Genomic DNA, 12,116 nt, shown 5'->3' on the forward strand with positions numbered 1-12,116 from the left:
GCAGGGGTTCTACAGGCGGTGGCAACCATTCCTAGACCATCTCGCGGAGCGGATGAAGGTCGGACAGCAGCAACAGCAACCCAGGGGGGTAGGGAGGGGAGAAGAGGGGGGGGGGGGGGTTTCTCTGGGGGGCATTTGAGCAAGAAAACACATGAATGATCCGGAAACTGACATGTACGGGAAGAATCCAATGTGCAAAGTTCTGTATCTTATTGACTTGCTATGTTCATATCTTGCCACGCAAGCTTTCTTTCTTTTCTTTGTTACGGGGGGTGGGGGGGTTGTTTGTAAGGTGGAAAATATTTTTGAAAATTTCTTCATAAAAACATTTTAAAAAATGAAATGTTCAGCTGCTCATGTTACTGCAGTGATGTTAGAGTGTGGGTGGAGCTGAGCCCTGGTTCTGCTTTTTAGTCACACTTTGAGAAAAGCTTGGGTGCGTCTGTCTTTTTGGTTTCGTTTTTCAGGGTGTTGCAGCTGAAGTCAGAAAAAGCAGCTGTATTGTTGAGCTCTCTGCCATGAAGGACTATCTCTTAATCATTTCGTGAATTCAGAATTATAAATGAAATGAAATGAAAAGAAATGAAATGAAAATCGCTTATTGTCACAAGTAGGCTTCAATGAAGTTACTGTGAAAAGCCCCTAGTTGCCACATTCCGGCGCCTGTTCGGGGAGGCTGTTACAGGAATTGAACCGTGCTGCTGGCCTGCCTTGGTCTGCTTTCAAAGCCAGCGATTTAGCCCTGTGCTAAACAGCCTCTAATGTTTTAAGTATTGAATGCAAACCCTGATGTGCTTTCTGTTTAGAGATTTGTTAAGTCTTCTGGGTGTTAAAAGGACAGCATACAGATTACTTAGTGTTGTATTCTTTGGGGGGTGTATTTGATTTACTGGTTGCTAATATATTCACTGTCTGTTTTAAAAAGGTTAACTTGAGTTCATAGAATAAACATTGTTTTGTTTAAAAAAAATACTAGGTCCATTTCTGCTGTACCACACTTGTGGAGTGAGCCGTGTGCTCCCCATACCACAATCTATTAAAAGTTGTGGGTCAGGTGAACTCCATGATACACTTTGGGATTCTCTAAACCCTGGCCCATAACAGTACTCTAAATTTAAAAAGAAAAAGATCTGACAACATCACCACAGATATTTTCTGTTTTCAAATGTGGAACAAGTTTCTTTTTTTGCAGTGGAATAACTACATAGCCGAATTTAAGCATTTTTCATACTCGTCACACATGTTCTAAAACATTGATCCGAACACAGTGAATATAAAATGCCTCCCTTTCTCAACAGGTCAGGAAGCATGGAGCAAAGGTGAATTTATGAATTTTGAGATGCAGGTCATTGACGATTAATGAAACTAAACTAAATAGCCTAATAGACCACCTATTCCTCAATTCATCCTCTTCTAGTACAAGTTAGTTCGGATTGGTTCAGATGAAAAAGACTTATTTCTATTTTGGAATTAACATCCACCTGAACAGGTAAAGTAACATCAATAATTAAGTTCAAGGACAGCACCTGGTGGTATTACGATTAACTCTTCATTATAACACACAAGAGCACCAATCTGGAACATAAACCCACAATCTTAAAGCAATCTGAAACAAACCACATGACGGTTGAAAATAACAGTCTCATTCTCCCAGTGTCTGCGTGGTCTCACCCCCACAATCCAAAGGTGTGCAGGGTAGGTGAATTGGCCTCACTAAATTGCCCCTTAATTGGAAGAAAATAACAGTCTCCTTCAGGCTGAGCAAGTGCAGTGCTCAATGCAGATGAGGGGACCTCTACTCTCCTCCACAAAAGGCATTTTGCTTACCTCATTACCGCGCAAACATCACCAGTTAAATTTCTGCGACACGATGTGCTGGTTAGATATTCCTGAGGATTTAACCGATAGGTGTCGATCATAAAGTTTCGGTATGCCAAATATCTGTTGGTGTAAACACAGGGCAAAAAAAATAACTTTTTCCGGAAGTGACAGGTTCAGAGATCAGTGAGATGCAAGTTTAAAAAAAAAAAAAAAATCACACAAGGTGGACACTGAAATAGTTCCCTGGACAGGCCACCGCACCACATGGGATGCTCAGCAAACACTGTCCGTCAAGAACCCACAGCTTTTTGCTCATTCCCCAAAAACATTTAAACAAGTCTTTTGAAGCAGAATGTCTTTTGAAGCAGAATTTGTTTATAGCCTTGGAATTCATTTTTGGTGCTTTTGATTTTCAAGCATGCAATTTGATGCTAAAGTCCACAAAGAGGAATGAAACCAGGTCGATCACCCTACATTGACCTAGGCACTGGAATGACAATTGCAAACAGTGTCCTGTTGACACTGCAAAGTCCTCCTCAGCATCATCTTGGGACTTGTGCTAAAATTGGGAGAGCTGTCCCAAAGATTAGTCAATCAACAGCCTGACAGTTATATTCGTGGAATCGAATCTTACAGGCAAGGTCCCAGATCAACCATAGGTGGCAGCACTGTGGTGAGCGATAGTTGCCCTGTGAATTCTCAACTTTTGACTCTGGGCCCCATGAAGTCTCATGGCATCAGGTCAAACATGGGCAAGTAAACCTCCTGCTGGTTACTCTAATCTCCTTGCTATCAAAAATATCATGCCATTGCTTTCTGAAGTAATGTTGGAAATACTTTATCCATCATTGGGTAGATGCCAATTTTAAATCAAAAGATAATTAAACCAGAACGCTCGGTGAGCAAATTAAAGTATATAGTCATTTACACAACAGTAATCTAATGGGTTTCATCACATTACAAAATCAACTTCAACAAGGATTGAATCTTCTTGTTGAGAAACTTCACAAGATATCTGGAGATGAAATGATATACCAACTAAGACAAATCAACAAGAGTGGGACTATCTCACTGCAAAACACCTACCTGGTAAATCAAAGATTTCACGTTAAAAAGTAATTTACTAAAGGTTCCCCTTTAACGAAATCTGCAATCCTTGTGAAAGAGGGGATCAGAATGATGCAGTCTGCATAGTGAACGTGGACTGAAGGGAAAGTTGCCATTTAAATATCACTGTGCTGGAGCAGCACAGTAGATTGATAGAAACACATTTGGATGGCATGGTTATTGGTATCACAGCCTTTGGCGAATCAGGTCACTCAATCAAACCAAACATCCAAATACATATACGTACTCAAAAACAATGTATGTAGGGCTAGCAACATCAGCACGAGACTGTTGCTGCTTATCATTAGCCATTAGTGAGCTCAGCTACAAGAATACTCCAAGAGCAGATAATTGGCATTAAAAAAGAGAACCCCCTTCGAGATTGGTAAAGCCTCAAAATCAAAGTTCAAAACTGCAATGGATGAATTCAAATCAAACAAACAAAATGAAGAACAGTCATTAAGAAACAAAGATCAGCACAGGTTCATGTAACCCAATACCCAGCAATCAGCTTTAATCCAACTGAACCCATCAGATGAAGCTTATGGCAGCAAACAATACCCGACCCAGTAAAAAAGTTACCGAAACCTTAAAATAATGGCACTGGACAATTGTCAAACTCAAAACGACAGCCAAAACAGAGAAAAAGCATGTTAGGTTTGTGCGTGTGTACTTGAACAGATTTATCAGGCACACTTACATTTCTGGGCTTTTGGACTTATTTTTCCCATTGAAGAATTCTGGCAAGGCACGACGTTCAATCTCATGTATACTACAAGACAAGGAAATGCAATTAGGTAAATTCTATTTTTAAATTTGCATGAACAGAACTGAAGAACTCCATGCCCCATCCTAAAATCATAAAAAACAAGATAAAACACAGACGAAAAATTACGTCTCTGAAGATCTTGGGAGAAAAAAAGACAACATTGTTACTTTCTAAAAAAAGCTACTCAGTGACGTACTAAGCACCACATCTAACAATCTAACTCTCCACCAGACCAAAATATGACTGAGGTTTTAGAATACCTTGCAATAAATTTTAGAAACAAAAACATCATGAGCCAGTCAGACTAACCTCTTGTGGTGGGGAAGTTACTCTCTAGAAAGAATTTTGAGGCACAGAATATATCTGCACTTGATTGTGTTGTGACATCCTGGGCAAGTGCGTGGTCGATTCCAGCCCCACAGACCCCGGAGTCTCAACCAATAATGTATAACGTTAGCAGAATCTTGTATAGCCACTAGCTTTGAAAATTCAATACAATACTTATTTATTTATAACTGGAACAAAGTTGAAATATGCAATAATTATAATGGAATAACGGCTAGCTAATCTACTACCCCCCCCCCCCCCGTCCCACTCTCTGCTGAAACACACACAAGACAAGTAGAGGGAGGGTAAAAATACCAGGAATTAAAACATGAAATGAATGAAGAGTGTCCTTGCTTCCGACGTAGGAGGTCATTGCAGCAGGCTCTAGGAAAGCAGGAAAAGAAAAAGAGAAAGAGAGAAGAGAGAGAGAGAAAAAGAGAGAAGAGAGAGAGAGAAAAAGAGAGGAGAGAAAAAGAGAGAAGAGAGAAAAAGAGAGACGAGAGAGAGAAAAAGAGAGACGAGAGAGAAAAGAGAAGAGAGAGAGAAAAGAGAGAGAGAAAAGAGAGAGAGAGAGAGAGAGAGAGAGAGAGAGAGAGAGAGAGAGAAAATGAGCTCAACCAAAGGAAAATGAGCTCAACCAAAGGTCAGTGGTGGAGTTCCAATGTGTTAGTTTTGGTTTCGGGGGAATGAATTGGTTGCAGCTGGTTCTGCCAAATGCCTGATGGAGAATCACAGTCAAATAAACAGCACAAATTAGCATGAGGATGCTGGTCGCATATTGTTCCACAAAACAAAAGTTGAAAAATAATGGCATGCAGCATCCCCATTCTCCAGCACCCTCACTTTCAGAATTCATTGCTGTTCTCAACCAGCCCCATATTATAACAATTTCTTACTGATGGTCTCCCCAAGACAGTTTGTATTTGAAAGTTGACATTCTACAATTTAAGTTACTTTCAATTTATTTTATTCCCTTATCTTAAAAGATTAAAAAAGTGCGATGGGGAGGAAGTTTAAGTGACATAACTTGCTCCTATGACTCTGCAAATGCTGCTCAGCTTTATACGCACGGGGAGAAAAGTCTGCTGCCAAGTTTCTGGCATCACCAGAACATGAGTTTGGAAGCTCAGTGTGCAGATAGATCAGAGAATTAATTGCAGCTGAGCACTTTGTAGCTGTCAATAATGAAACGTCAGTGAACTATCCCATTTATCCACAACAAACCAACCTTCATTGCAAAGTTGGCAACGGTTGCATGTGACAGTCATAATCTAAGGTCCAGGATTAATTCAGCATTGTTGTAGAGTTATTTCATCATAATCTAATTAGGGGCGGCACGGTAGCACAGCCGGTAGCACTGTTGCTTCACAGCTCTCGGGGACCCAGGTTTGATTTCTGGCTTGGGTCACTGTGCAGAGTCTGCCCATGTCTGTGGGTTTCCTCCGGGTGCACCGGTTTCCTCCCACAAGTCCTGCAAGACGTGCTGTGAGGCGAATTGGACATTCTGAATTCACCCTTTGTGTACCCGAACAGGTGCCCGAATGTGGCGACTAGGAGCTTTTCAAAGTAACTCCATTGCAGTGTTAATGTAAACCTACTTGTGACCATAAAGGGGCAGCATGGTAGCATGGTGGTTAGCACAATTGCTTCACAGCTCCAGGGTCCCAGGTTCAATTCCCGGCTTGGGTCACTGTCTGTGCGGCGTCTGCACATCCTCCCCGTGTGTGCGTGGGTTTCCTCCGGGTGCTCCGGTTTCCTCCCACAGTCCAAAGATGTGCAGGTTAGGTGGATTGGCCATGATAAATTGCCCTTAGTGTCCAAGATTGCTGTTGGGTGGGGTTACTGGGTTATGGGGATAGAGTGGAGGTGTAGGCTTGGGTAGGGTGCTCTTTCAAAGAGCCGGTGCAGACTCGATGGGCCGAATGGCCTCCTTCTGCACTGTAAATGCTATGATTCTATGATAAAAGATTCTTCTTATTATTAATAGTAGTTTCTCACAATTGGTCTCAGCATTCCTGGGCTAAGGAAATCTTCAATTCTGATAGCAAAGATAGCAAACTGAAATGTTGAGACACTAGCTAGTGCATTGCCGACCACTCAAGTCTCTGCTCACTCATGATAAATGGCCAGCTAGTTAAGAAGCCCCCTGAAACCACATTTCGCCTTCTAAGAGGATCAAAGCTTCAAGAGAACCAACAAATTAAGTACACTCGCCTCTCCACAAGTTCTCAAAGTTAAATATACATAGAAGAGCCAAAAGGGTTTCTCGAACACCCTCTCAGGGAGGGCCTTGTACAGGCTGCTTGCACATATCAGAACAGAGACAGCAATTGATTATTTATAGTTTTCTGGTGCGCCGAAGGTAGATAGTGGTTGCAGATTCTCTGATTCACAAGGAAGGTTCACAGATGGAGAAATAAAATATATTAATTCTGACCTATTATAGTCAAACCATGCAGAGTAGCTGGGGATGATGATGTGATGAGTCTGTTCAGTGACATTGTCCTCTGCTTGGTCCACAGGCCGGATGTGATCACCTTTCGCATTGGAACTGTCCTCTTCTTCCTAGTGAATAATTCGCAAATCGCCCAGTGAATAATTTGCAAATCACATCTCAGTTTAAGTCAATGACATGTATAACAGCTGATCTATTACTAATGAGAACACGTGCTTAGACTGGCAGAGAGATCTAGGAGAGGTATTTTACTCAGATTTTCTATCAAGCATCGCGCACAGGAAAATCAAATATACATATTTTTTTCTTATTTTTTTTCATACACATTTAGATTACCCAATTAATTATTTTTCCAATTAAGGGGCAATTTAGAATGGCCAATCCACATACCCTGCACATCTTTTTGGGTTGTGGGAGTGGGACCCACGCAGACATGGGGAGAATGTGCAAACTCCACATGGACAGCGAACCAGGGCTGGGATCAAACCCGGGTCCTCGGCGCAACAAGGCAGCGGTGTCAACTACTGCGCCACTGTGCTGTCACTGGAAAATCAAATATTTTAAAACACAAGAATTAGAATTCAGACATAGACTTCTCATTAAGAGCTTGACAGAATAGTAAGCGACTACACCTAGTTATGGCTCTTGTAGAGCTGGGTATAAACACCTGTCTGTGTTTCAACATCGCAACCAAGGCACTGAAGTGAGAAGCTAAAGTCAAGGATCTCTGCCATAGGTAGCTGAGGAGAAAATAAAAAGGGCACCCCAAAGACTGCTCTCAACCTCCTGGCATGGCGATCAATAGCAGCACTTCATCACTTTTTCTACCTCTCAGGGAAACTAAAGCATAGAAGACAGGCAGCAGGAGGTCTGTGGCACATTGGTAGCATCCAGATCTCCAAGCCAGAAGCTCGAGGTTCAAGTCCTACTCCAGGACTTGATGCCCAAGGAAACTGCATTAATTACATGGCAAATAAATCCTTCCAACATACGTCAGTGGAAGGTGCTAAGAGTGGCAGAAAATCCTGCTCAGCCATGCGACAAAAGAAAACTGAAGCGAAATTGAATCTTCACTATTCATTGCTCTAGGGACCCCTTCATATGGCATGCAACTTGGGACTCGTTGGAAGAGTCGGTTGGCTCAGTTAGATGCACAACCAGTGTGAATCAGATCGATCACCAACAGCATGGGATTAGAATCTTGTTTCGGCTGTAATGGTTTCAGGACCTGCCTTCTTGCCCCATGTGTGGTGGAGGTCATGACACCGTGGGTCGGATCTGCTTCGGGCAGAAAAGTGAGGAAGAAAATAAATAGTTTGGGCTGAAATACGATGTCAGTTCCAAGTAGTTCTCATCTGTTCACAGTTTATAAAGTTCAGCACAAGGAAACAAAACACATAAGATAAATGTTATTATTCCTTTGAGTACTTATGCTGCAACTCACCCATTTCAAAAAAAGACATTCTACTTTTCGGCATTGCTTCCCAGTTTCCAAACTTCCCGAAATATTAGCTTCATTCGAGCTATATTGAAGTTGATCCATTGATAGCACTAGGTGCTTCTGGGCCAAATGGTTGTAGGTTCATGTTCCTGGACCAGAGCAGATCAAAGGATCAACCGGCACTCTAGACTCATCGTCTATGAGAGAAGGCCCAATTCTGTAGACACTGAAGATCTCGTAGCATTATTTAAAGAGCACAGAGTTTTCCTGTTGAATTTTTCTCTCCTGAATGCTCATCACAACAAACTGTTCAACTTCATAACAGTGTCAGGGATGATTATGTACCATGAAGGTCTGCTAGGATTGGATTTGATTTATTATTGTCACATGTATTAGTATGCAGTGAAAAGTTCTTGTTTCTTGCATGCTGTACAAACAACGCATACCGTACATAGGGAAGGAAAGAGAGACTGCAGAATATAATGTTACAGTTATAGCAGGGTGTAGAGAAAAGATCAACTTAATACAAGGTATGTCCATTCAAAAGTATGATGGCAGTTGGGAAGAAGCTGTTCTCGAGTCAGTTGGTATGTGACCTCAAACTTTGTTATGTTTTTCCTGACAGAAGAAGGTGGAAGAGAGTATGCCTGGGGTGCGTGGGGTCCTTAATTATGCTGGCTGCCTTTCCGAGACAGTGGGAATTGTAGACAGAGTCGATGAATGGGAGGCTCGTTTGCGTGATGGATTGGGCTACATTCACGCCCTTTTGTAATTTCTTGCGGTCTTGGGCAGAGCAGGATCCAGACCAAGCTGTGATACAACCAGAAAGAATGCTTTCTATGGTGTATCTGTAGAAGTTGGAGAGAGTCGTAGATGACATGCCAAATTTCCTTAGTCTTCTGAGAAAGTAGAGTCGTTGGTGGGCTTTCTTAACCATAGTGTCGGCATGGAGGGACAGGTTGTTGGTGATCTGGACACTTAAGAACTTGAAGCTCTCGACCCTTTCTACTTCGTTCCATTGATGTAGATAGGGGCATGTTCTCCACTACGCTTCCTGAAGTCAATGACAATCTCCTTCGTTTTGTTGACATTGAGAGAGAGATTATTGTCGTCGCACCAGTTTCTCTATCTCATTCCTGTACGCTGTCTCGTCACTGTTTGAAATCCGACCCACAACTGTGGTGTCATCAGCAAATTTGAAAATCGACTTGGAGGGGAATTTGGCCACACAGTTATAGGTGTACAAGGAGTATAGTAGGGGGCTGAGGACACAGCCTCGAGGGGCACCGGTGTTGAGGATGATCTTGGAGGAGGTGTCGTTACCTTACCGATTGTAGCCAGTGGGTTAGAAAGTTCAGGATCCAGTCGCAGAGGGAGGAGCCGAGGCCAAGGCCACGGAGTTTGGAGATGAGTTCCGTAGGAATGATGGGTGCTGAAGGCTGAGCTGTAGTCGATAAATAGGAGTCGGACATAGGTGCATTTGTTATCCAGGTGTTCCAGGGTAGAGTGCAGGAGTCTAAGCGATCTGGAAGATACCTATTTTGTAACTTATTTTGCCCTTTTTGTGAGTCTGGGGTTGCTGGAAGCAACAAACGAAATGACAAAGCAACTGTCGGCAAAGTTGTGTGCGAGCAGATAAAGTTAGGAAGAAAATAATCAACAATGAACACTTCAGCTTGTTGCACGTTCTTCAGATCAGGCTCGAGTGGACTGGAGCAGACCTGTGGAGTTTATGGATGGGATTGCATCTGATTAATTTGGCAGGAGGCCAAGTAATTCAGGAATGATGCAGTTTCTTCTAAGTTTTGGGGTGGGGGAGGGAAGTGAAAAAGGGGAAAAGATGTGCCTGGGACATTGGGATGTATTTTATTTATTGATGGGATACAAATTATTCTCAACTGCATCATGGCATGGATGATGACTTGGTAAACGGATCAAACAAATGTCAACCAGGATCTTGTCATCCCCAAGATAAATAAAAAACACACAAGGATCTATAATCGCAAAATGCTATTATTCCCAGATTACAAGGAAACAAACAGCCACCGACATGGTATGATTCTTAACCAAAATGTATTGATGATAGATGTGAATATTATGCCCCACATTCGGAGCCTGCAGAACCAAGGACTTGCACAGATTTCTACCTACGCTTTACACATACAGCATGTAACATGATTTGCTGCCCACACTGTGCAAAGCTCTGGAGGCAGAGAAGGAAGTGAATGTCTCCAAATATATCTTAACATTTCACTTTCCCTCAACATCCATGATTTGATTACTGCCTCCCCCCAACAGCGTGCAACATCAACACCACAAACACAAGCATTGCCAATGCATGGTGATACAGAAACAACAGCTCTGTAGCCTAACAGCTCTGGAGCCTAACAATAGATTAGTTGCCATAGTTACCATTTCCAGACAGCTACTGGGTAAGCAAAATCAGCATTTTATGTTAATTACCTTCCCTCCTGCCGACAATGGCTCATCTTCTTGCTCATCTGCAACAAGATTAATTCAGGATATATATATATTAGCTTTCACAAGTTCAATTGAGCCTCAAAAAAGATGAAACAGATGTCAGCAGCCATGCTGTAATCATCTGCTTTGCCATAGTATCACTAATTTAATTTGATCACTGCTGAGCTATCACCAAATTGCCATACCAACAGGTTTTATCATATTGTTTGCAACAGGTTGGCATAAAATAACTTGCATTTGTATCCATCGGATTTCATTGGGTCATTGGCTCCACTGTTATTAACAGCAGCAAACAAACTGCACTACCATTAAGGATAAAAGGATAAGAATGAAGTGCAGCAGATAAAATGGTCGAGTTCTTTAGCCATTGAAAATGTCGCGACCACTGCGCTGACCTTTCGGAGCTTGCTCTGCATTTGTGGCAATCACCGTGGAACACCACGGGAAATAACTTTCAGTTTCCAAACACAATCAACAATTACCTTTCCCTTCCTGCCACTGAGCCAATTTTGGATCCAAATTGACACAACCTTTATTTTTAAATAAATTTAGAGCACTCAATTATTTTTTCCAATTAAAGGGCAATTTAGCGTGACCAATCCACCTACGTGGCACATCTTTTGGGTTGTGGGGGCAAAACCCATGCAAACACGGGGAGAATGTGCAAACTCCACACGGACAGTGACCCAGAGCAGGGATCGAAACTGGGATCTCGGCGCTGTGAGGCAGCAATGGACACTACCTTTTTTGTTTCAGATTTCATGTTCAGCCAAGAGGGACATGGTCATCATGAAAAATACATACTTGACCATCATTACCTCCTCAAAAATTCAAATCAGGTTAGTCAGATGAGACCAAACTGAGGCGGAGAGATGGCAGATGGAGTTTAATCCGGACAAATGTGAGGTAATGCATTTTGGAAGGTCTAATGCAGGTAGGGAATATACAGTGAATGGTAGAACCCTCAAGAGTATTGAAAGTCAAAGAGATCTAGGAGGACAGGTCCACAGGTCACTGAAAGGGGCAACACAGGTGGAGAAGGTAGTCAAGAAGGCATACGGCATGCTTGCCTTCATTGGCCGGGGCATTGAGTATAAGAATTGGCAAGTCATGTTGCAGCTGTATAGAACCTTAGTTAGGCCATACTTGGGAGTATAGTGTTCAATTCTGGTCTCCACACTACCAGAAGGATGTGGAGGCTTTAGAGAGGGTGCAGAAGAGATTTACCAGAATGTTGCCTTGTATGGAGGGCATTAGCTATGAGGAGCGGTTGAATAAACTCGGTTTGTTCTCACTGGAACGAAGGAGGTTGAGGGGCGACCTGATAGAGGTCTACAAAATTATGAGGGGCATAGACAGAGTGGATAGTCAGAGGCTTTTCCCCGGGGTAGAGGGGTCAATTACTAGGGTGCATAGGTTTAAGGTGAGAGGGGCAAGGTTTAGAGTAGATGTACGAGGCAAGTTTTTTTACGCAGCGGGTAGTGGGTGCCTGGAACTCGCTACCGGAGGAGGTGGTGGAAGCAGGGACGATAGTGACATTTAAGGGGCATCTTGACAAATACATGAATAGGATGGGAATAGAGGGATACGGACCCAGGAAGTGTAGAAGATTTTAGTTTAGTCGGGCAGCATGGTCGGCACGGGCTTGGAGGGCCGAATGGCCTGTTCCTGTGCTGTACATTTCTTTGTTCTTTGAGACCTTCGCCAAAATCGAA

At 42.6% G+C, this 12,116-nt stretch overlaps 1 protein-coding gene across 3 annotated transcripts in view; it reads right to left on the reverse strand.

Annotated features, from left to right (window-relative positions):
* The window catches only part of smarcc1a (SWI/SNF related BAF chromatin remodeling complex subunit C1a), a 288,801-nt gene that overhangs the window by 163,365 nt on the left and 113,320 nt on the right, over window positions 1–12,116 (reverse strand). For all 3 annotated transcript variants that reach the window (XM_072468117.1, XM_072468118.1, XM_072468116.1), the window contains exons 13-16: window positions 10,384–10,421; window positions 6,462–6,589; window positions 3,629–3,700; window positions 1,828–1,941 (exon numbers count right to left, since the gene is read on the reverse strand). In XM_072468117.1, coding sequence (XP_072324218.1) covers window positions 1,828–1,941; window positions 3,629–3,700; window positions 6,462–6,589; window positions 10,384–10,421 — 352 coding nt within the window. The remainder of the gene's footprint in view (window positions 1–1,827; window positions 1,942–3,628; window positions 3,701–6,461; window positions 6,590–10,383; window positions 10,422–12,116) is intronic.

This window comes from Scyliorhinus torazame, chromosome 11, assembly GCF_047496885.1.
Source record: "Scyliorhinus torazame isolate Kashiwa2021f chromosome 11, sScyTor2.1, whole genome shotgun sequence".
Classification (NCBI taxonomy): Eukaryota; Metazoa; Chordata; class Chondrichthyes; order Carcharhiniformes; family Scyliorhinidae; genus Scyliorhinus; species Scyliorhinus torazame.